Raw genomic sequence first — 27043 nt, 5'->3', positions numbered from 1 at the left:
AAAACTTTGGTTACTAAAATACCGAAAGAAATTTTATACATAAACCCGTTCCAGTCTAGTTATGACGATATCTTTATATCATAAATATTTGCGATAAATATTGGAATAATTTTAGATATTACGTCACGTAATACGATGATCTATAATCACTGAAATAAGATTTATGTAAATATTATGAATACTGTAATCGATTGCAAAATATGCGAAGCACGCGGAACTGTGGAGATTAATAAAAACTTCAGTACAGCTGCTGTTAATGTATGTTTCTTGTTTACTATCTAAATTTAGATGATTTCTTTATCTTTTTACTCAAAGACTTTTGTATATGTTCATCTTAATTGTTACGTAATCAAATTGCTAACACATGCTTTGCGAGTGTGGATTTTGGTCTAACGCTAACATCAGAAGGCCTACGTCCTTGAGGTGGGAACAAGCGTGTCGAATTATGGCCTAAAGCTTAAATCATAATAGCAGCATGTGTCCTTGCTATAGGAACAATATTGGTTAATGATGCTAATTTACCTAGTAGAGTTTTGTTTACGGATACTGTACTATAACCTATATTCGACTTATATATCAGCCACATTGCTTATCATCCATCGAATATTTATTACCCTATTAGATACCAATATTAGATGTAATGGCAGTTGCAGACTCCTGTGCCATAAATCAAACCCTTTACTGCCATTATCGAGTTCTAATAGAAATTGAACGAGCGTCTATTATTGAATTATTGAAGATATTAGATAAAACGATTGTTTAGTTCGTTCATTTTTTATAGATAAAATAAAAAAAGCTTTCCGCTCGTTAAGAGCGCTTATTCAATTTAACGCAAGTCAAAATATTCGCGATCTATCGTAGCTTGCGCTATCCTTTTACTATGAACAGCAAAGGGGCCAAGGAGAGCGCCCAGCAAAATGTCCTCTCTCTGGAAAGGCTCGATCGCTGCCGACTGATTTGAATCGGGTCGCGCGCAGTGTTTTATAGTACTTTTAAAAAAATTGTAGAAAAATAATAGAGATACCTTAGTTGATTTTTTAAATTTTGTCTTATAAAGAAGACATTCTTTTGTTGCAATATGTATAAATTATATTCAATTAAGTCAAATATCTTGGTGAAGATAATCATTTTGTCGACTATAATTTCTAAAAAATTTCACATTGTTCGGATTTTAATTTCGTAAGTTAGGAGTCCAAAATAAAAAAATATTTTAACTAACTATTTTTATAAGGATTTTTGCAGTTAGTTAAAAAAAATGTTTGTTAGATCTGTCAGCAATTTCAGATATTTTTAGCTTCGAAATTGACACTAAAAGTGAAATCAAGTGATCATCGGCTCAGTTATCTTGATTATATTCACAAATACTGTATTAATTGAAAAAAACTCTTAACTAACAACATAGACAATAACATTTCCTAAAATTATTAGTAATTCATATCTTTGTAAGATAAGTGGTTTGATGGACAATCTGGTTTGAAAAATCACATATTTGAGCCAAACAGCGCACGGACCGCGTGCACGGCGCAGTTTCAGTTAAGAATTAATATGATTTTAATCCTTCCATATTAGCTTAACCATACTTTCGCATTAATGTAAGATGAAAATTCGCTTTTGAACGTGATAAATTCTGTAAAAAAGGCGTTAATAGAGAAATTAAACAAAAAAATAATTATTTTAAACTACAGCATCTCTTATTTATCATAATCGGACAACCAAACAACCAGGAAAATAAAAAAAGGACAAACCAAAACTTTTATATTCCGTACATATTACACCAAGATCGGATATTACTTCCCATGTGCAAAATTATTTGCCTCACATAATCTTATATATAAAAATGAATCGCAAAATGTGTTGGTAAGCGCATAACTTGAGAACGGCTGAACCGATTTCGTTAATTCTTTTTTTATTATATTCCTTGAAGTACGAGGATGGTTCTTACGTAGAGAAAACGTAAATATGTACCACGGGCGAAGCCGGGGCGGACTGCTAGTCTTATATATAAAAATGAATCGCAAAATGTGTTGGTAAGCGCATAACTTGAGAACGGCTGAACCGATTTCGATAATTCTTTTTTTATTATATTCCTGGAAGTACGAGGATGGTTCTTATGTAGAGAAAACGTAAACATGTACCACGGGCGAAGCCGGGGCGGACCGCTAGTATAAAATATAAATGAAATAAATAATATGATGCTGCATATACGATGAGAGCCAAGAAAGATCATAATGATGACGTGACTAGAAAATAAATTATATTCGATACAGAATTGTGATACTAATAATGTAAACAAACCTTGTTTTTTATCCGGGTAATAAAATATTGCTTATAAAAAATCAGATCCGATTTTAATGGCGTTTATAGAATATTATTATCCGCTCGTCGAAGTTATTAATCTCTATCTATTAAAGCTAATAATATCTTATACTGATTCCTCAAACCATGCGGATTTAAATTAAAAAGGGACTAATATAAAAAAATAATTTGGAAAATCCAAAAGTGCACGCCTCATAATTTTTTTTAATAAATATTTATTAATTATTATTTTTGTTTATTTAATAACAATTAAACCACATCGAATCAGACCCTGAAAAATGAAAGGGTTCTATTCCTGAGCATACTCAAGCGTAAGAGAAAAAAAAAGACTCGATTAGTAAAGTATTTCGGTCGCTATCGTGTTAAGACGATACACAAAAAAAAATCCACTGCTTGGCGGGCGGAGTCTAATAGCTCGCTATCGCGAACGCGGGTGTGCGCGAAGTCATTCTTGCAAACTCGCCGCGCTGCCGCTGGCCGACTCGGGACAAACATGTATGGAGTCGTCATACAGTTATAATATTGTTATACATTTATTCAATTGTTGATTTATTGGTTTTATTTTCTTGCTTATAAACAAATAATCTTCTTTCCAACAACTACTTAGACATTATTAATAATTATTATTATTTCGTAATGTTTACTTTATTACAAAATAATACAGGTTATAAATAATCTTTAAAATAACAAAAATATTGTTACTCTGAAAAAATGAAATGGTAATCAATAACGCGGACTACTGAATTGATTTAGATAGAATTTGATGCTGACGTAGATATTACATCATGCCCAGAAATGAAAGGTACTATTTCTGAAAGAAGTTATAAACCCTAATTCTTCTCAGTCAAAGTCAAGAGTGGAAGATATCACTAATACAGTAAAACTGATGCGAAACTTTGGATGTTAATTTGTATATTTTTTTGTTAGTTGTTACTTAATCACGTCAAGACTACATTACCAATTTTGATAAAATATAGCTAATTGCCTGGATTTACACATAGGATACTTTTTATCCGAACTGAACACTTCTGTGGGATAAAACAGGATTCACGATATAACCTAATTCCAAGCGGGTAAAGCCGCGGTCGGAATGATATTTTTTTAAATAGAAAAATTGTTTTAAAAAAAAACACAAAATATATTGACGCATGTATTTATTTTTTGCACTCTATTATAATTGTAATTATTCATTACAAATAATCAAAATAAAATAGCCAGAACAAAGTTAGGCCCTGGTAGGGTAGGTAGGCAGGTACAGCAATGTGAGACGAACACTGGCTTATCTATACCAATAATAATGTATTATAAACATTAAATTAAGTTTACAACAAAAATACATAATATTAGCTAATGTGAAAACGAATCAACCAATCATCCCACAACAATGAAATGTGCACACAAATATTCACCCAAATCGGTTCATGTGATTAGGAGTGACTGCAGCGCCATCTTCCGGGCCCAATTGTGTTTCCAGATCACCCAGGAACTCAATTTAATATACTTACACAAAATTATTCGAAATTAAAACTCACATTACTATGTAAATATGAATATAAACCTGTTTTAGTACTAAGCAATTTCCCGCACAGGTGTAGTAAGTATAAATGAAATAAATATCAACATCAAATTCTTTATACAACATACTTATCTACCACCTACTGAGAAATGTAATTCTTGAAATTTTTTCGTATTTTTTTTAAATATAATACTACTCCAATGAGCTCCTGTTCCATATCACGTCCGCCATACTTCCACTAAGTTCACCATGATTTTTTATTTCTTTGCACTTTGTTGCTTTTTGCTAAAAATGGAATCATGCGATAAAACCAGTAGAACGTTGATAACATACATTTTTGACTGAATAAAGGTACTTACGAAGGAGTGGGTTCACATTGTGAACAATCAGTGGGTTTATTTTCCTTCTGGATTCCGGATTTCTGAAAAGATTATCTATGCTATAAATGAAAAAAATCTTACACATTCGTTATGTACTTAAAACAGGGGTACATATCAAACATCGTCTATAATACAATTATCATCAAATTTAAAATAAAACCAACTTCTTCATTAATTTGTTCCAATTGTAAGCATTCTTTTTTCTCCAACCTTTATGTTTCTTCTTCTTATTTTCTTTATTGTCCCCATTTGTCTCATTTTGTCTTATCGTGTTGTCACCCTTTTTTACGATTGCGCGAGCGACACAAGTTCCCCGTGTGACGGCCGTAGCGGGAATGACTCGTGCAGCGATCGGGGTAGGAAGGTACAGGGCGGCTCTCGCTATATTGGCTGGTCGCGCGCTAATTTCAAGTATTTCTTGTTTTTTTCAAAACCATCGCATATTTCAAAATTCTAAATCGGTAGACGTATAGGTTGTATATTTTATAGTTAATATCCAAAAAGTCGTAACTTTACGTTTGTTATTTTGAAGATGCCAGAGATTATAAAAAATAACAATGAGAACTTTGTATTTTTTTTCTATCGAGAAAATATCATGGAATCATGTTTCTAAAACGGTAGACGTATTGTGTTACTATTGAACTTTCTTGTCAAGAATTTTCATCACGACAACTTTAATAATATAAAAATTACGAAGGTTTGAAAAGGGCCGTAAATGTTAGAAAAATTAATTCATCACCTTAACAAGAAAAAGGATCCGCACATACAGACACACGGACGTCCAAGACAGAACTTTTTTAAACTGTTTTTTAACTAGTTTAAATAACAAAAATGACATCAAAAATATCATGAACGTTAAAAATAGTGTTTTTTCTTAATATGTGTGTCTATGTATTATCTTACAAGTGCAATGTATGATACATAAAGACATTTTAACACGTTCGCTGCGGCACAGATATATCTGTACTTTCCATTACTGCGTTACGGGTCGTTTTAAACCTTGTCCTATACCAGAGATTGTGGCGGCACGAGGCATATTAAACCCCACCGCCCGTAGGAGACCAAAATCCTTTTTTTGGCGCCAAATAAGACAAAGTGTGCGGCTTTTGTCGTGATTATTATTAACAATGAGTTCATTAACCTAAATCTACCGCCGCCCGTGGTTAGATTAGTTAGTTTAGATTCTATGGGTAAAATAAAATGTGGGGTCTGATGTACCCCATACCGCACTGAACAAAATTAATTTTTCATATAATTTAGTGATGGGAAAAGAAATATCGATTTTATTTAATTGTATTTATTTATCAAACTTATGGATGTTTTTTTATTAAAACAGGCCAAACCAGAATATTGTTTGCAACCAGTGCATTCTGTGAGAATTTCCTTTACTTTTTTGTCGGCCTCACGACTTGTTAAGAAGGTGCGGAGTTTTTCGTAACATCCTACACATCTCCTCTTCTTTGATCTCCCTTTAAGAGATGATGTGCCTTGTTTGTTGGCTTGTTGACTTAGGCAAGAGTTAAATTTTGATGAGCCATACACCAATTGCCGGGTGTTTTGGATTTGCCGCTAGTTGATTCAATGAACAAACACACTAATAGTAATCATGATTATCAACCTATTTGAAGAAAGTTACTCAACATGTCACATTCACCTTTCTATTAACGATATTTATTATAACGAGTAGTTAGGATGTTTTAAAATTACCTGTATCCACATTCAGGTCCTTCTTTGTAAAAGCTTCAATAAGTTGTTCCACAAATAGTCTCGAATGCGTTGCACAACACTAACCGCGTGAAGCTAGCTTAAGGTGCGGTACGAGGTGCGCGATGGTACGAGGTGTTCGCAACCTCGTTCCGCACTGTGTTAGAATTTTTATTTGTTCAGTGCGGCACGAGGTCTAAGAAACCCGGTATTAAGGTCGGTATACCATTGAACTAGGAATCAATAGCACATCTCAGATATATAGATATCACTTTCCTACACTGAACCAGATGGAAGTTATGCCTCCCGCACGACAGAGAAGTTTAAGTTTTTTCCTACCGCTATAACGACGAGACACGGACAGGGTGTTTCAAGCCCTGTTTCGCAGCGAACGTGTTAAGTTTGAAAAATCAGATGTTTTGCGCGAAGTGACAGTAGTACCCACCTCAACGCTTCGCTTATGAGGCGTGCAATATATTTTTCTTGGGAAAATATAATTAATATGTTGTTTTATTGTTTCAGATATACACAGTTATATCAGATAAATTAGTTGGCCTGTTACTGAGAACGCGAAAACATCAATTAACGTACTTTGAAGGAGAGGTTTTATTCCAAGTAAGTAATAAAGTAAAATGAATAGTCATTTTATTACAAATCCATTGATTCAATGATATTTTTCAAGTTATAAAATTCTTATAAAGAAATTTTGCACGCCTCATAAGCGAAGCGTTGAGGTGGGTACTACTGTCACTTCGCGCAAAACATCTGATTTTTCAAACTTAAAATGTCTTTATGTATCATACATTGCACTTGTAAGATAATACATACACACACATATTAAGAAAAAACACTATTTTTAACGTTCATGATATTTTTGATGTCATTTTTGTTATTTAAACTAGTTAAAAAACAGTTTAAAAAAGTTCTGTCTTGGACGTCCGTGTGTCTGTATGTGCGGATCCTTTTTCTTGTTAACACGATAGCGACCGAAATACTTTACTAATCAAGTCTTTTTTTTTCTCTTACGCTTGAGTATGCTCAGGAATAGAACCCTTTCATTTTTCAGGGTCTGATTCGATGTGGTTTAATTGTTATTAAATAAACAAAAATAATAATTAATAAATATTTATTAAAAAAAAATTATGAGGCGTGCACTTTTGGATTTTCCAAATTATTTTGAACTCTCCACAATAATTTAATGGGGTAGATACTTCTCAAATCTGTGAGATTCTATTAATCAATATTAGTAATACACAATGCATTCTACCTACATTTAATAATTTATTATGAAATTACCACTTAATAATAATTAATTGAACGAACGCCCTAATTTAATTCGGCAAATAGACTCTACAATGATCATGAATTTAACATTATTTCTAGTAAATGCATGTATAGAAAACTGTAAAAGAAATATTATTTTGTTTTTTAGAAACGTGATGATGACGTTCCCATCTTCCTCATGCAACCCATCGCGGACATCAGATCGTACTGTGACAACAAGGCATTACAGGCGCGACGATCAGTGTCGCCCATGCCTAACTAACTCGTCTAGACGCACCTTTACAATGCACACAAGGGCCAATGTATATTATACCCCCTTTATAATGCACTGCAATAAATTTTCTACAAAATAGGCAGTGGATTGTACATTAATCGGTAAATTATGAATGAGCAATCTATTATGCTTTTGATTAATCGCATTCTGACATAGGTGCAATATATTTTTTAGCTACCTGAAATTACAATCTTTTGCCATGTCTTGTATGACATGTAACGAATTTACCGCATATTTTGTAGGACTTTTATTAATTTATTAAAATATTATGTTTTAACATTAAAAACCGACTAATAATCTTAAAATTGTGCAAATAAGATGGTATTTGTGTATGACGCTCAAATATCATTTTATTTGTGAGTAGGTAGGTATTTTAGTTATAGTTTATTATTTTCTAGAAACGTTTATACATTTTTAGTAATTATAGCAATCAAAATGAAACAAACTTTGTTAATAAAACAACAAATAATCTTTTTCGTTTAACAACATTTAAAAGAGAAAGTAAATCCTTTTTGTAATACTGTACAATACCTACTGAAAAAATAATATTTTGATATCTAATTAAAGTAAAAAAAAGAAGTGTTATAAATAAATAAATAAATAAATAAATAATAAAGAAATGTTAAGTGATGGCACTTCAAAATGATTAAATTACATCGCAGAGTAAGTTTATCTTCAACTTGACCAATTGAAATGGATAATTAAGTAAATGGTTAATTTTATCATTTATCAAATTTGCTTGGTTTAACAAAAATCTTACAGAGGAATAACATTGAAATCAATATTTGGGTATGTTCATTGAAAATAAAGCTGAATTAATATTAATTAATAATAAAATTGAAGCAGATGTCTTTCATCACTCATTAGTGGGTGCATTATTTTTCTTTAAATAGGTATGCCAAACGATAAATGTTGTGCCGAATTACTCCTATGTAGGTACTATGTATTTATATAAGACCGTTGCAATGTTAAAATGTTTAAAATAGAGTAATCAATAGACATGTTATATACAGTACTCCAAAATTAATAATGCGCATACAGATCTTCGCTAATTATCGTATTTCCAGAAACACCCGAATCACCCCGAATCATTGAATCGTAAGTGCCCTAAACAATGCACTTGCATCTTGCACCTTGTTCGAAATAAATAGGAGTCAATTCAGAGTCATACACAATCGAAAACAATTCGTGCGATAGGTGACGGTAGCCTGTCAGTCAAAAAATTCAAAAATCCGTCAGTCGTCTTTATATATTGGTGGTGACCGCACGTATTATCTCTGTATGGAATTATATAGAGCTGCTGTTACATACCCTTCTTAGTTTTGTTTCAAAGTTGAATTTTCCGGTAAAATGATTATTTACACAGGTAGCAGATAGCAGTGGGGAAAGTGAAAATTAATAAGAGCATAATGAAAGTTCTGATCATTCTACGATATCAGAAATAGAGATAATCCCTGATTATGTAAATCCTTTGGACTGAGATTTTAATGATTAGATTTCACAATTTAAATGTAAACCAGTGTTTGAAAATCATTTTTTTGAATATAAACTTTGTCTTATTTTAACCTTCCATACATCCATCATTACGCCAGCTTCAGTAAGACACTTTAATAGTCCTAAGTATAGAATTTTCCAAGTAAATCAATACAACGAAATATATATATTCGCAATCGTGTGGCTTATCCTCGCTATTAACTTATTATCGAAACAAATTTTCGTTACTTATCTCTTTTACCATAAAATCACAATAAAACTCATAATTCTAATAAACTATGCATGAAGAAAATACATTTATCCACTCTATATACATATCGTCTTCAGAGGCTCGGAGAATATGACAGTTGCCGAACAGTCACGAATTTTTCTATGCGCATTATCAGTTTGGGAGTACTGTAATATTATGAATTTATATTAATATATAACAATCTAACACCCCAGTTTTGCTCTGCATAAAAGTAGTGTTAATTTTATTCAAATCGATACTTAATTACAATAATTAAACGGGTGTTGTATTGTTATAGTATTAATAAAGACAGAATAGTCAAAATATGTAAGAAAACTTTTACTCCGTTATAAGGCAAACACTGTGTTCTGATAAGTATCATCATATCTTGAGACAAAAAAGTGCAATTATCTCGACGCGTCATTTCATAAAATTCCAATAAATAATAAAGGAATGTTATGAATATAAGTTTTACACAACATTATATGAAATTGTGAGCAATTAAGGTGTCTTTAATAATAATCTGTTATCGTTTTTTCAGACGAAAATGAAGTTTAAAAGTTACGTATATTACCAGCTATCATTGTTGATAATGAAAAACAAAGGCATACAAATAGAATAGTAAAAATTTTTTTTTTAAGAATCTAGTCAATTAAAATAATTAGACTATTTACTGTATAAGTGCAATGTATGCGAGAATGTTTGTATGGTTTATGTATAAGTAATAAAATAATAATAAGAGGATAATGTGTTTTATTGATATTCCTTTCGCTGATTTTTGTTTAATTAATATTTTATTAAAGTAAGTACCTACCCAATATTAGTAAAGAAAATTAAATATATTTTTTGAATTAAAAAATAAATTAAATTGACTACGTCTGTGGAGTAAAATATAATTTATTAATTCAATCTAGCCTGTTAAAGCTTACTCGATTTTTACTCGTGTAAAGTTCGTAATAAACTAAGGTAATAAATTAATCTTTTTCATAAAATAACGAAGTCTTATAAAGGAAATATTGCGGACTTATTTTTGGTTTTGGAGTGAACTAACAACATTTGAAAAATAATGGTTTTTTCGATTTTGTGACAATTGCAAGGAAAATGGCATTTTTATAAATAGCGTCATGTTTTGAAAATGCCTGACCCATATCTAATACCTAAATATTAACATATTTCTTTAGGCAAAAGCCATTTGATTCCAGCATTTGGAATAAATTTAATAACATTATATCATCCGATATTTACATATGCCACCTTTTACATATAAATGACAAAATAATATTATTCTATAATAACGTGTATTGGCAGCTAAAAAATTTTCCCTTTTCAAACAGTCGTCAATATTTAAAGCTCCAACAGTATTCAACACGTGCCATGAGCTCTATTTTCGTAAGCCATAATACGTTAACAGAAGCTTCTTTTAACGAAAAAAGCTGTTTTAAAAGCATGATACGAAATTGTATCATACATTTGTGGGCTGTTTATGTTACAGTTAGAATTCATTGTCGGTCAAAACCACTTTTGACTGTAAAAATCAGTCGAAAATGTTTTACTAGGGGGATCGGTCAAAACAAATTTTAACGTTTAAAGTAGAGCTTAATCCTTGAAAAAAATTTATTGATCAATAGTTCAGCTGAAATCTGACGATACATAATTAAAATGCAAGCAAGTAGTAATGTAGGTAACAATTAGACGATTTTGTGGACAAAATTGAGGCTTAATGTGGGATCCGATTACCATTCATTCCTTTTTAGGCCAAGGTCTTCACGAAACTTTGTAAGGATAGCAATTAGCCGCATCAACGCCTTTGAGGGAAAAAGCTATGTGTTTTCGGATTATAAAAGAAATACAACGGACATAATATATTATTATGCTTATTTGGACTAATTAACAAGAGGTATTTTATATACGTTAGGTTTATCTTAAGAAATATAGATATCCTCTTGTCATTTATTACTACGTATAAAGGTATAAATGGTACCTAATTATTGTCAACTTGCTGAATTTTAGAGTTTCGGCCATATAATAATATGTCAAATATTGTATTCATGATGATAATTTAATTGATGTTCTAAATAGAAATGGATAATTAATAAAATTAAGTTAGACCATTAATATGTTTGTGTCATATTGTGTTCCTAGTAAAACAAATTTCAGTGCACATCTCATTTATTAGATAGCTGTTGGACAGATTGATAATATGATACTTACTTACTTACTTACTTACTTACTAGAGTGGCGCAGGGACCCAAAGTGAGTCTTGGCCTCCGATGATAATATGATAATTGGATTTAATTTTTATGAATACTTAGTTAGAAAAAATTGAACTACTAAAGAACACTACCTGTTAAAAATTACATACCTATATGAATATTTTTTTTGAGTTTAAGATGGATCGTTGAAGAATATTAAAACTTTAAAGGAACAAAACGTAGACTGATTCCAGCAGAACAATAAAAATTCCATTTGGTAAAAATAAAAAATTCATTAGCAAGATACATTACCTTATGTGTAAATATGAACGATGAAACTTTCATGGTGTAATTATCCTAATTACAATGTTGGGGCATTTAAATAAAATAAAATGTGTGAGTAAAAAATTTATTTTACATCCAAAACATTTATAAACTCATTTTAGGTACTAACTTACTTAGGTACATTTCAATTTTTAATCGTATACATACATCACAACAATTTATACATCTATTTATTACATTATACTTATTTATTAATTATTGATCAAACAATTCATTGACTCTCTTAAGATTATAAAATAAATTATTATTGGAAACATATAATTAAATGTAAAAAGTTATGAAATTTCAGCTATATAAATTACGTCTGCTATTCTGTAGAAAGATCTGATTGTGTTTTTCACTAGTTTCCCATATAATTGAGTATTAAATAGGTGTATTTATGTATTCTTTTTATATAGCTATAGTACAATGCATTTTTTGATCAAACTTAAATAATAACGATTTTTTAATATCAACAACACACATTGAATCTTTTAACTCTATATACCTACATTAAACATCATCTTGACTGAGTTTCATTCACAACAAAATAATATTTATATACTTACCTAATACTAGCGGTCCGCCCCCGCTTCGTCCGTGGTACATGTTTACGTTTTTTCTCCATTAAAACCATCGTACTTCGAGGAATATTATAAAAAAAGAATTAACGAAATCGGTTCAGCCGTTCTCAAAATTTGCGCTTAGCAACAAGTTTAGCGTTTCATTTCAATTATAGATATTGATATAATATTATTGTATCCAAATTATTACTATGGCTTAGACGATATGAGTTTCATGAGCAATTGAAACCATAATAATATTATATTATGGAGCATTCATTTCTAAATGGTACTGATAATAATTTACACTTTTAATTAACCTAGTATAATAAACTTTACAAAATTACAACATTATCACAATTAAGTAACATCAATATTAACATCTTATTAAAGAATTGTATTCTTTCCGAACCAAAAACTTCTTTCGTAATATAATTTGGCACTAAATATATCTATTTATATTTACATTTTTACAACAATAAAATTGTTTATATTTATTCAGTGTTTTTTATTCTATTAAGAACAAAAATAGAGTACAATATCATCAAGAAGACTTTGTACAAACACATCAGAAAAAGTAGAGCTTTTTTGGCACATCATTATTAACAGCACACATTTTTTGATAAACATTTGATTTGTAGATTATCTCGATGGGAAGAATACATATGATTTCACTTAGGTCATATGTACAAACGACTTCAATCCGTCGAAACAACAGTCAATCCAGGACCACAGCACTTAAAACTGGTAAGGGCCGATTTTTCAATGAAAACTTATACGTCGAAAATGTATAAAACTGCCATTTTAAAAACGTATTCTAATTGCCCGTATTTGACAGTTTACGTGACATTTTATTATTATCGTGTTTTTAAATTGGACAGATAAGTTTTAACCAAGCATTGAAAAATCGGCCCTAAGTGATATACAAACTCTCTAAGGAGCATTTGAAAAAACTAATATTATAATATACACGTAATTCTCCAACAAAGTTACTTAGCAATCCGATTAGTCTGTAAAGTGAATATTTCGTACGCTTTCGTCTTGTACTCCTCAAACTGGCGCTCACTCCAACACGGGAGGGGCTCCGTACTCCCGCTCGGTACCACTAGGGAGGTCTCTTGGTACCCAACGTACCGGGACTTTATGTTCTGAAAGAGAAGTGGTAATTAGTATGTGGAGTAATGGTTATACATATTTAACTGACTTCAAAAAAATGAGGAGGTTCTCAATTGGGCCGGTATTTTTTGGTAAATATTATTTGATAACACATTTATCAAAGATTAAAAATATTACTTTTAATACGCAAATATTTTCATTTATCTTTGCTCTACATTAATATCATAAAAACCTTGTTCCATAATATCTTTGTTAATATTATAATACGTAGAAATCTAGAGCACCCAAGCGTTGTTGTGATGGAAACAAAAGAAGAATCAATTTGCCAGTGAATTTGATTGATTGTACGGCTTTGTTAACGTCTCTCATAATAGGTATAATATATAGGTAATTGAATAAATTATCGAACAAAATGGGTTTGAATTACGTTGATTAATAGTGAATGTTTGTGATTTAAGTAGGATTTCGAATACAAGCTATTTATGAGTAGAGACAAGTATTTACAGCGACAATTTTTACTAATTTACTTTCAAACGGAAATAGAAATCTTTGTAAATGAAAAGTCAAGAAAAGGTATTTTCTTTGTTAACCATTCGAATCAAAATTATAACATTACCAAATTCGTAAATGTAGTTAATACTAATATTACACTTGGTATCCAAATTTTATGAAGAATGTGAAAATTGTATTTTATGGACTACGTAATACCTTCGCCATCAGAATTGACTTGAAACATTTTCAAATTTAAAAACTCAAACTCAAACATATATTCATTAACTTGACTTCCTTTAGAAGCACTATCAAATCATAAGAATATATAATTTATCCTCGACTTTATTAAGATAAAATAGATACCCACATTGGAAAATCTTGAAAATTGCAATAGAATTTTAATAATTATAAAAAGATGTTTTGATTTAATTTTTTTGTTCGAAAAAGCCGATTCAACTCGTAGCACGTCCCGCGAACCACTATACTTGTTTCTCATACCCATTACTCATTCGCACAGTCTTCAATGTCATTGATTAATCTAACCATCTCAAACATGGCAGCTACAACAAGGCAACTATTGCAATTGTTCACAGAAGAAGGTCAAGGAACCTGGGTCTAATGAGGTAATTAACAAGATTTAGTAGAGATTTACCTACTATTCCTGCTTGACTAATCCTAGTATAAAGTACTCCCTAGGCGGATATGCATGCATGACATGCGTTTACGTGAAAGGTCATGCTGCATGAACGTTTTAATCCGTCAGTCCTCGGATCACAGACACAATAGAAAATCTATTGTGTCTCGGCCCGATCGGGCCGCTCGGTGGTCAATGGGTTAAAATATGAAATTATAGATTGCCACCCGCTTCACCCGCATTTCTAAAGAAAAACCCGTATAGTTCCCGTTCCTGTGGTACTTTACTGTGATAAAAAGTAGCCTATGTCTTATTCTGGGTCTTCAGCTACCTACATACCCAAATTTCATTTTAATCAGTTCAGTAGTATTTGCGTGAAAGAATAACAAACATCTGTCCATTCATCCTCACATACTTTCGCATTTATAATATTAGTGGGATGTATTTTTATACAGTTCGCGTCCAATCTGTGTGTATAGTGCATGAAACACTAAGCTTTTGCAAGACAGCAAACAACCAATCTAAACAAACATGCTGCATGTCAGTATCTTGCAGGTTATAAAATAGAAAGCTTCATCAATAAATTTTTTATCCCTTTCACACCTAACTTGGCAAGTTGGTGTGAAAGGGATAAAAAACATACAGGCGTCGTTCAACGTCATATTTTCTTGTTACAAGTTAATGGTCATAGTGCAATCTCCAGTGTATTAGATATAAGCTTCTTGGGCACATAGTTTGCATGACATTCATTTCAAACTGTCATTCATGCATGACACCACATAACGCATATCATGCTGCAATATCATCTAGGGACGACTTAAGAATTTTTCAGACATATAAATCAATATTTTATACCCTTCCACATTTACACGTGTTACAAGCGTTGCAGTCCATTACGAAATCGACTAACGCTTGTGAAGTTTTCCGTACTAAAATATTTTACAGTTGGCTAAACTCCTTCGAGATTTGCTAACAAGGTCGACGTTTTATAAGATATTAAACTTTGTATAGGTTTTTAATTATTATGATAACTCGATTTTTTTAATTTTTAATTGACTTAAAAAACGGGGGGTTATAGATACTTAAATATTTTTATGGTCACCGATTTTCACTCAACTCTGGGCCTATTATAAAAACCATATTTTAATGTTTTGAACTTATACCAATACGATACGATACAAACCTCGCAAATAAACAGAACAATCAACTCGGATGAGACATATTTGAGTTTCACGACACTAACGAACAGCGTGTAGATAATTAATGCGTAAATCTTAGAACTTTACTTATGTACTTCAAGTCTAACTAAGGCAATGTTACCACACATTCAATTCAAAGCATGCCAAATAACAAGGTTGCATGATAAATATCAAAATAATGGAAAAAGCATGATTATAAACCGTAATACCCGGTAGCCTTGTGGTGGTATTGCTACCGTTAAGTGAAAGACACTGTTTCCAATCCTACTTAGCGATTAATTATTTTCTAATCTTTCATCTTATATTTAAAAGTTCCTTGTAGTAATAAATATCTTTTATTACACGTGTATTCCTCAGGAAAACAGCTACAGGCTGTTTTTATTTTGTCAGTGAATTTACCATCACTAATTAAATTAATAGATAGTAATATTATGAGAGGAAATTCTAGGAATTTCTTTCGTTATATTGTATGTATAATAGAATGAAATATTATGAGATAAAAAGAGTCTTTGTGAAGATATACCGAATTATATTATTATACAGCCTAATATTGAAACGTGTACAAAGTTGATAGTAATATAATACGAAGCTTTATAATATTACTAGCTGCACCCCGCGGTTTCACCCGCGTGGCTCCGCTCTTGTTGGTCTTAGCGTGATGATATATTATATAGCCTTCCTCGATAAATGGGTTATCTAAAAAAAATTTCGTATCGGACCAGTAGTTCCTAAGATTAACGCGTTCAAACAAACATACTCTTCAGCTTTATAATATTAGTATAAATTTACTATTATTTATTATATTAAATAAGTAGGTAGTTAGTATTATAGATTTAGCTAGGTACTAGTTTAATTTAATTTTACCAACGACCATTATTTGCATTCGTCCATTTTGGGCTAGGAATTTCCTTTTACCAGTTTAAATGGCGAAAGTTCTCTCCACAGACATGTATCAAGATAGACTAAGCGAGTGTATGTACTTCCCGTGTCCAAACTAAGTTTATGAACCTTACTTGACGCTGGCCTACACTCAGTCCGCGCTTGCAGTTCGCCAAGGAAAGACGTGAAGCTGAATAAAGTAAAATGCCGAATTGCGCCGTTATAAACTGTAGAAACTCCACAGCTGTGAGTGGCCGAGTTATCGGAGATGTTTCCTTCCACCGGTAAGTAATTTTCTAATCAGAATATGCACTATTTATTTTAAATTCAAATAAAGAATATCTGTGGAAAACGATCGTGACAAACATGGATACCAAACCATACGGAATACATTGCGGCTTTTACTTGGCACGGTAAAGATCGCGTCGTATGATAACAAGCAATGAATAGCGTCTTCTCATTTTTCTGTTCTCATTTTTCTGTCCAATTTTGTGGTTAGTGATGTTCATTTGATGCAACAGTTCTCGATTCTAATCGATTTTATAATCGAACAGAAAAATGATAATTTGAAGGAGCAATTTTTCAGAAAAAAAGGCATAGATTTTTTTTGTCATTTAATACGACTTGACCTAGAACTTTTAAGTATTTTAGTCCGTCAGTCCTCGGATCACAGACACAATAGAAAATCTAGTGTCTCGGCCCGATCGGGCCGCTCGGTGGTCAATGGGTTAATACAAAGGTACTAAAAATAAATATTATGACATGGACGCCATTAGTTAAAGTGTCATCTTGGGAGTTTTTTAAGAAAACTCCTTATTGCTTAGACTATGTCTGTTTTTTCAGTTTTCCAAGTAACCCGAACATAAAAGAAAAATGGATCGATGCAACGGGACATAAAGATTGATTGATTGACAGTTTCATTACTTTCTTTCGATGGCCTCTCTAGTACGTAGTACATGGTAACACAATGGGCATATGTAAGAAAAAGCTAAAACACATTAGTTTACTTGTTAGAATATTAAAAGGTTTATAACTTTATTTTATCATTCCTCTAATTATTTTCTAATAATTAGGTAATTATCATTTTTCTGTCTTGAATCGATTTAGTAATCGATTACGATTCATTTATTTGACTACCTAGACATAGATCTAGTTTGATCTGATTTCTTTCGATTTACTTCGATGGGATAGGACGATACTAGAATCGCCGCGCGAGTGGCGTCCTAATCGATTAAGCGTAAAATGAAATTACCATCACTAAAAAGCGCTCGTGACGTCATAACGCGTCAAGGTCAGTACAAAAAATATGACACGCTTGGTTTTCATACAGATCGCGGTACTTGCGTAGTCTATCTATGTCTGTGGTTCTCTCTAACTGGCTTTGTTTGCATTTTAGACGTTGCGGCTGCAAAGTATGAAGTCTGGTGAACTACCCTTATATTTCAGATAAATTAACTTTTCCTATTTCAATTCAAATAATTCTCAGTGCACAGCTTTATTCAAAAATAGTATCATCATATAAATGTTATCATAATATTATGTGTAACAGGTTTATTTAAATATATGTTTTTAAAAGGTAGTTTTACATACATTTCAAAAGGGCGAAATTTTATTTTTGCTGTGACTTATTTTAATAAATTAGTACTAAATTCACACTTCGACATGTAAAACTCGTAAGCCAATTTTATTATTATTATTTTTTTTATTGTATGATAGGGAAGCGCTTGACCACGATCTCGCCTGATGGTAAGCTGAGATGTGGCCTAAGATGGAGCGCGCTTCCCTAGAAGGTACCTGTTCACTCTTTTCTTGAAGACCTTCATATTGTACTCGTCGGGGAACACAGACTCAGGAAGCATGTTCCAGTCCCTCGCGGTTCGAATGAAGAATGTCGATCCGAACCGCTTTGTCCGGGTATGTACCCGGACAAAATTAATACTCGAAGCCTCTATTTACGGAGTATTCGTAAATAGAGGCTTCGAGTATTATTTAAATACATTGTTAAAAGTTTTCAATAGCTCGCCAATATTTTACGTAGAACAGATATTGAAATTGACCTAAATCTAAAGGTCGAAATATTTTATGGTCTTTTAATTTTGGTTTTGCCGCTGTGATCATTGATAAAACTTTTAATTCACACTGCCTTTTTTTGAACCCTTTTCATTTACTACTAGAGACGAAGAAATATTTCAGAAATTATATATTTAAGGGTAGATATTCATATTCTGTTTCTCTATTTAAGTACTTCTAGATAAACCTACTCATGCAAGATTACTTAAGAAAACAATCCTATAATCCAAAACCTAAACTAGCAAAGCTTTATTTTAAAATAACTTAGCGAGAAATCCGAAAATTGTTTCTCAATTTATCCAAAACCTTTTTGCACAAGGTATTAATTTTAGGCTGTTACGCGTTATCCGATACTCAATAAAAATTTGATGGATTGTCTTTTTTATATTAGGGAGTTTCACGTCGCCATTTTTAATAAAATACTACGAAAAGCTAATCTGACATATTTTACGCCATATAATATAAGTTGATTTGTGCATTCTTTAAACACTTAATTTATTTTGTGGTTAAGACTAAAGATACATAACCCACTTGAAAAATAGGTATTTTTATTTATAGAGTATGTATGTATGTGTACATGTGATATTCTTTATCGCATAATTTTCTAAACTAGGATAGTCTAGTATTGTAACAATTTTCTAAAATTGTAGAAATTACATCGGCGAGGTTAAATTGTAGCATCATTATAATATAATGATGAATGTTAAAGAATGTTAAGGTGTTTCTTCATTATATAATGATGAATTATTACATTTTGTCTAACAATTTTCCCAGAAAACTAAGCATGAAAGATATAAAAAGGTCATCTTTGATAGCAGTAAGTTACATTTCTTTTTATAAGTCAGAAATTCGGCAATCACGCTATTTCAGATCCAATTTAGTCAAAAAGGTTCTATAATGTGGCTCATCTTTATATTCCTTATATAACGTACATCCTAAAATCTCCAAGGAACATTAACACTAGTACATCAAAAAACTGAAAAAGGTACCTAATTTTCACTTCTCCTTTTTCGTACACTACGTACGTTTTCCGTACACATTTTATACCCAACTTTATCTAGACAAAAGGTCTTTCCCATTGAGCAAAGGAATCGTGTAAATCCCTTTTGGACAACAATTTCATTAGACCTCAAAAATCTACTTATTCAAGCGAATAGACGTTTATTTGAAACTTGCGTGTAACATGAAATCGTGAAACTTTTCGGCTGAAGTTGAATGGAATATTTGATGATGTTGAGAATATTTAATATCAAATACCCTAGTATAGGAAATGAACGGGAAAATATTTTCTATAAAAGGAAATTATTTATAATCAATTTGTACTAAATATGATATTACTTTTAAAGGAAATTTAGTATATCACAATATTATAATCAAATAAGATAGAGTCAAGTAAATGTATATAGCGTATACCAAACAAAGCAATGAGGAAATACTGAATTTTAATTTTAATTGTAATGTGACCTTCACAAATCTATTAAATCTGATTCTTTTAAAATAATTCCCTTTATTATCTATACTTACATTATTGGTTTGAACGACAGCCTGTTGTTTGCCAATATATTTGCCTGGCTCCATTATTCCTGTACGAACAAAGAAATTTTATTATTTCAACGGCAAACAACGTAATTTTAGGATAAATTTGTTAATGGATTTGGAGTTGGTTTAGCAGATACACGGGGCGTTTTCTAAAGAAAAATACGTAAAGTAAATAATTCGTTTGGTTTTATTTTTTGTTCCACTTAATTTTTACTTTGATAAACAGCTTCTCGTTTTTCCTCGTTAAAATTAAAGAAATAGTTTTTAATATAAAAACAGGGATGTGGCCAAAAAATAAATACATAAAACAAACATAAGTGCTAAACAGATTTATTTACAATAAATAATAATCAATCTATATTGAATTATAGAGCAAAACATAATAAAGCGGTAACACGTGTAGTTACACTTTATATACTTATATAATTTCAGTTGAAGTATGATATTTTGAAGAGAATATGAATATTTTGTAGGTACTAACATACCGACGATAAATTAAGCACAAATATTTATAGTAATTATTGTTAATTGAATTAGGAATTTTAATATTAATTGAAATGAAGAAGAAATAGAAATATTTAACAAAATTCGGTAATCAACGATATATAAGAAGATATTATATCAAAATTCTACAGATATTTTAATTATATCCTCCTTTAAAATTAACTTACTTTAGCAGAAACAATACAATAAAATCAATCGGGGCAATTATTCAAAATTCTGTTATCTGGCGCAACCACTTATTGTTATTTTTTTCAATTAGTTCAACAATCCTTGTGTCATACATTTCAAAATTAATTACATTTATGTTGTCGGCATATTATGTAAAAAAATGTTTGATCTTGCCAGCGTGATTTTGTTTTCAAAACTATCAATTTAATAATTTTTATCTCAATCATTGTGCTCCTTAATATTTCAAATTTAAAATATCAAATTTCAGTACATAAAAAAGCAAACATACTACATACGTTATTAAATTTCATGAAGCCGTGTGAGGCTTGTATAAGCAGCGTAGGCGATTGAACTATAACCAGTATATTATATTCTGTGCTATAACGTTGTTTGGATAGCAAAGTTTCTATTCATTTTACATATTCAATAAAGATATGTTTTCTTACCGCGAAGTATTTTTTAGCTGCTACCAGCAAACAATATACATGTAAAAAAAAACCGGCCAAGTGCGAGTCGGGCTCGCGCACAAAGGGTTCCGTAGCAGCAAATATAATAAATTACAGTTAAATCAACCTATCTCAAAAACTATAAGAGATACTTTGATCAAACCAAAAATCGTTGAAAGAGTTAATTAGCATGCATCACCTCTATTTTTTTTAGAATTTTATACCCCGTAGTTATAAAAATAGAGGGGGGGGGACATACTTTTTACGACTTTGAGAGCTGATATCTCAAAAACCGTTCACTTTAAGAAAAATGTTTTTTAGAAAACTTTATATCATTTTAAAAGACCTTTCCATTGATACCCCACACGGGTATGTACATCGAAAAAAAAAATTTCATCCCTCAGTTACATGTATGGGGGGCCCCACCCCCAATTCTTTTTTTTACTATTTAGTGTCATATTTTTGTAGCGGTTCATACAACACATATTCCCATCAAATTTCATCACTGTAGTACTTATAGTTTCCGAGTAAATCGGCTGTGACAGACGGACAGACGGACAGACGGACAGACGGACATGACGAAACTATAAGGGTTCCGTTTTTGCCATTTTGGCTACGGAACCCTAAAAATGGTAATTTATTGAAAGAAGAGATCTTCTAATTGAAAAAAAGTTTTATTTTAAAGCAACTGGTATAAAATCCCACTTGATAATAATAAAGATATAAATTTATAAAGAATAGAAAAAATTCGATCACGAGGCGGGACTCGAACCCGCATCCTTTCGCGCCATTCCGGGGCGGATGCCTGACCAATTCAGCCACTCGTGACCCGCCAGAGCAATCGAATCTATTCTATTCTTTCAGTTTTATGTGTCTAGGGACACACCGCGCGCCATCTATTGATATGATTAACAACCATCTCAACCAAGACACATAAAACTGAAAGAATAGAATAGATTCGATTGCTCTGGCGGGTCATGAGTGGCTGAATTGGTCAGGCATCCGCCCCGGAATGGCGCGAAAGGATGCGGGTTCGAGTCCCGCCTCGTGATCGAATTTTTTCTATTCTTTATAAATTTATATTTAAAAAGCATTTGAATGCCATAAAACCAAAAATATCAATTTCAAGAAAAAAGATAATATATATAGTTTTAAATTGCCGTCAAAACGTCTGCTTATTTTTGATGTTGGTATCTTTTTTCCCCACGCAAGCTATAATCTATAAGCCGTTTACACAAAGCGTGTCATAAACATAAAGGTCCTTCTTGCGCAGTCGGGTAAAAAAATATTGAAAAAGGAGAAAAGTTTTAATTGCTTAGACTAGATGTAAGGAAATTTGACTGATAAACGCACACAATAGTGTTAAAGGTCAAATTTTATGTCCGTAAGTAGATAAATATTTTGTTGGTCATTCGAAATTCATTACTTGTATTCGTGTCATGCTTTTTACAGGTTGTGGGCGTAATTGTATCTTTTTCTCTTCGTATACGTCATAAATGATTTTTCACTTTTTGAATGTATTTCCATATCATCGTGGTACGTTATACTTACTAAAATTATATTACAAATGCGCAAAAAAGCTTTCCGTCTATCTTTTACGTTTTTAAGGCCACATCAAAACTTTTATCTTTTAAGGCATTTGGATTGAAAATAGTTGTCTTCAACTACTCTCAAGTTTAATATCGCATTATATTATCCGCAGCAAAAACTATGACCTTGGTAAGAAAGAAAAATTTTTGCTGTGGATATGTCCACGGGTGAAACAGTAGGGCACAGCTAGTCCATATCGCAGAGAAAGTAATAAACAAAATCGGTTAATGAAAAATACTATAAATGTGCGTACACAATTCTTATCAATTCAATTTAATATTTCAATAAACATTAAACATCAAACAAAATTTAACCCTCTACTACCTGACCCTAATTTCTTATACGTAACTACCTACTTGGAGTCTCTCAGACTCCCATACTTTGAACTCTTAATAAACAAAAACTATTATAAATGAAAATAAATTAAAAGAAACATGTTATAGCTTGAACACTTCTTTATTTCTTAAAAGTAAAAAAAATACATATAACCTTATGGCTTATACTTAAAAACCACACTTTTTTTTAAAGTAAGCAAATTTTTTTCAAAAATTTTACACTTTTAATAAATGAGATCCTGAAAAAAAGTAACAAAAATTAGGAACTCTCTTCATAAATTGTTTAAAGTTTAGTAACTAATCAACATAATGTGACACAAATTTTTGGCAAAAAAGAATTTTTTTTATAAAATTGCAAGGCTCAAACTTTACAATTTTTCCCGTCATATTGAGCACGCCGTGTAGGAGCACTGCAGGCATGTAGGCTTCTTATATATGAAACACAAGTACTGCGTCTTAAGTTTTTTTTTTCGGGTCACATGTGAAGCAGTACTTGCGTATTGCCAACTTTTCAGGTGCTTCATAACAACATCCTGCATCTGCATCTCTGTATCAGATGCAGAATCACAGGGAAGAACACAATTTTCTTCAATATCTTCCTCGTGTCCACTGCACAGTTCATCAAAACATTCTTCTTCGTTCGAGGAAAGGTCCTCCTCCAACCAACGATCAATATTTTTATCATTCGAGGTCATTTTGAACTAAAACAGAAAAAAAAAGTTTCATGAAAAAGTCACGTAACTACCTACCTGGAGTCTCTCAGACTCCACGACATAGTTTTTTACTCACCAAAACACAGCGCGCGCGCGTATGACCTCGACGAGTTCAGGGGCGGTACTGCAGGCAGAGGGGCGAAGGTACACGGACGCACACCGTTCAAATACATTTGCTTGTAAAGATATAGACAAAAATAAGACTGCTGGAGTCTGAGAGACTCCGGTCAGGTAGTTGAGGGTTAAATACATATTAAAATCTATCAATGCCACACTTACAAAATACCTACCAACCAAATAAAATTAAAACCAATCAAATTACAATACTTACTGTGTCCATTCAAGTTTTCGCTATGGATGCAAAAGATTTTCCTGAACGTTCTGTTAATGATGTTCATATCCAAGGTATAGGAACCATACACCAGGGGGTCCATACAGGAGTTGGAGACCGCCATGATGAAGAACAGGTCCTGGACCCGCGCAGACACCAGCATCGCGGATTCCCGGTCGAACATGTACCTGAAGAGAATATTAACTTTAAAATCTATAATTTTTAAACTAGTTTTGTTTTTATGGTTCTACTAATTATTCTGATTATTTTATTTTATATAACGGAACGTATAAAATAAAAATAAGTTAATGATGTTAAAATGACGTATGTTTTTCTATTGTGTATATCTACGAGCTTTTTTATTTTTCATTTGTTCATTTATTTTTCCGATTTCTCGGTAATATTTATACTTATAAATAGTAAAAGTACAATCAATTAAGAAATTGATGTACGAAATTAATTGTACTTTTTATTTACTTTAATTGTATGTTATGAAGAGGGTAAGAACCCTTGTAAGAAATTAATTGTACTTTCACTGTACGGTACATTTGCAGAACCACAAAGTACATTTACATTTTCAAACAATAACGTTGTCTGGGACGTTAGTTAGTTGTAAATTAGAATATCAACTACATCTACAAGCTACAATAAGCTACAGCTGCGCCGTCTGTCCTCCACTAATGTGATAAGACAGAAATCTGCCTCAACTGAAACCTATTCAAATGAAGGCCTTACTTTGCATACTGAGAACTACGTGGGATTCTCAAAAGGACCAAATAAAAACCACTTGAACTAACTTGAATAAAGGGCTGGTACATTAAAACAAAAAACATAATATGATAAATCGTAAAAACCACGATATTATAATAACCAAATGTTCAAGTAAACAATTATTTCCCTTGATCTTAAAATAAAAGAAATTATTTACCCTTTCTAAATCGTTATAAGAGAAAGTCAAAGAACTCTATAAGTTAGATAAGCAGGATACGAAGAGAAACCTCAAAGAAATCTGTTAAAAAGTAGTAAAGTGGTTTTCTTTGCCTTAAATAATAGGCTCTTGGGTTCAATGACACTTAAAGGAAACATAAGAGTTAGTGAACCTTTGAAAAAAATAATTTAATGTATATTGTATTCTTCCTTCCTTGTGATGATTTAATCTAGACCCGTATATAAACTTTTTGTTTTATTTTAATAGTATTTAAAACTTTCAATTACCTTCATACGACTTTATTCTATTGTTGTATTTTCTTGTATTTGAAGATTTTTAGCAATTATACGTGTTTTTATGAATCAATTCCTGGCCACCCGTAAGTATAAATACTAAACTGTTAGAAAAATCATGTTCTTTTTATATCTTTATGATTATTCATTGTAATTCTTTCTCTTCCACATATATTAGGTGAGTTTATCTTCTATTAAAAGATGAAGAATTAACAAACATCACAAATCGCACATAGCGAAGCGAATTTCCGTTGGTTTACGTAGCATAAATTAACATCGAATGCAATGTTATAAAATTTAATTAAGGCTACGCTTACAATCTCTCATCGCATAATATATTAATGTAATAAATTTTCAGTAGGTATAGGAACCGTAGTAGTTAAATAAAGGAGGTCGTTCAATATCTTATATATAAAATTCTCGTGTCACAATGTTAGTCTGCATACTCCTCCGAAACGGGTGGACCGATTCTCATGAAATTTTCTGTGCATATCGGGTAAGTCTGAGAATCGGCCAACATCTATTTTTCATATGTACCACGGGCGAAGCCGGGGCGGGCCGCTAGTATAATATAAATATATATATGACTGTAAGTACCCGTTTCCTAAGTACCTAATAATATAGGTAACAAGTAACAACTTTTCAACTGTCTCGTTACGCTGTCGTTGGCTTTAATAAGGCGCTAAATAGTCATCGTATTTCGGAAATTATTAACTTAATTTGAAAGATTAACAAATTAAGTTATTTAAATTTCGAAAATTTGATGGATTAACATTCAAAGCAATCGATTCGTATTAATTAATTGATTAACCTACGTTAAATTTACCTAATCATCCCACTAACCAATTTAGCTAAGATTGTAATTAATATAACAATTGTAGTTAAATTAGCGTATGATTACGATTAGGTTTGGAAATATTATATTTATATTATAATCCGGTCAAATTAGACCTAAAAATATTATTGAAAATGATATTGCCCCTGCGGCCGGTAAGTGAATAGCCCGCTTAATCATGTCAAACAATGGTCAAAATAAAGTTTTTTTTTGTCCTCGAAATGGAATCCCACCAAGGCCACAATTAAGATTACTTTAATTAACTATAGTGTATGTAAGTATATGTATTTATTAATTAATCATCTTATTCGATCATATTAATTTAAAGTTTGTTAAATAAAGTTTTGTGTTTAAACAACTTTTAAGTTAAAAATTTAAACATTTTCCTTCTATCAAATTTCCCTTTCATTCCACAGAAACTACGATGATAAACAAGATATAAATGAAATAAGAATTAATTCAAACTCGAAAGTTTAAATTAATTAAGAAACCCACAAGAAACTATCACTTCAAGTAGTTTGTTAATCAAACCAAATCGATTGCAAATCTATATCTAGAACCTAGCTAGAATGCAAGGTTACTCTAATACCTAGTTTCTTGAAGTCAATACTAATCCTCTGTTTCTGTTTATTTTGAATCATTATTGATACTGAAGACAATCTATATACGAACAAGTTCTTTTCTATTTTAAATTA

The 27043-nt window shown here is 31.5% G+C and overlaps 2 protein-coding genes and 1 long non-coding RNA gene across 3 annotated transcripts in view; 1 reads left to right on the top strand and 2 right to left on the bottom strand.

The window, feature by feature from the left end:
• The window catches only part of LOC149479895 (actin-binding Rho-activating protein-like), a 35138-nt gene extending 27147 nt beyond the window's left edge, over positions 1-7991 (top strand). Inside the window, exons 4-5 of the mRNA XM_089707358.1 lie at positions 6439-6531; positions 7349-7991. Coding sequence (XP_089563484.1) covers positions 6439-6531; positions 7349-7462 — 207 coding nt within the window. The 3' untranslated portion in view covers positions 7463-7991. The remainder of the gene's footprint in view (positions 1-6438; positions 6532-7348) is intronic.
• On the bottom strand, positions 2476-5652 carry LOC149479896 (uncharacterized). Its single transcript, XR_016317149.1, has 3 exons — positions 4377-5652; positions 4192-4253; positions 2476-4117 (listed from the first exon to the last, which is right to left on the bottom strand). It is a non-coding gene; the product is annotated as an uncharacterized LOC149479896 (long non-coding RNA).
• Positions 7992-13265: 5274 nt separating the features above from the next.
• The window catches only part of LOC149479894 (adipokinetic hormone/corazonin-related peptide receptor variant I-like), a 64691-nt gene continuing 50913 nt past the window's right edge, over positions 13266-27043 (bottom strand). The window contains exons 6-8 of the mRNA XM_089707641.1: positions 24293-24480; positions 20191-20249; positions 13266-13424 (exon numbers count right to left, since the gene is read on the bottom strand). Coding sequence (XP_089563767.1) covers positions 13266-13424; positions 20191-20249; positions 24293-24480 — 406 coding nt within the window. The remainder of the gene's footprint in view (positions 13425-20190; positions 20250-24292; positions 24481-27043) is intronic.

The sequence above is a fragment of the Colias philodice genome, chromosome 19 (assembly GCF_061535455.1).
Source record: "Colias philodice isolate Cphi_HAF_F1 chromosome 19, ilColPhil1 Martin Lab GWU primary, whole genome shotgun sequence".
NCBI classification, from domain to species: domain Eukaryota; kingdom Metazoa; phylum Arthropoda; class Insecta; order Lepidoptera; family Pieridae; genus Colias; species Colias philodice.
Note: the sequence above shows the minus strand (reverse complement) of the source record. Positions and strands in the feature narration are given on the sequence as shown.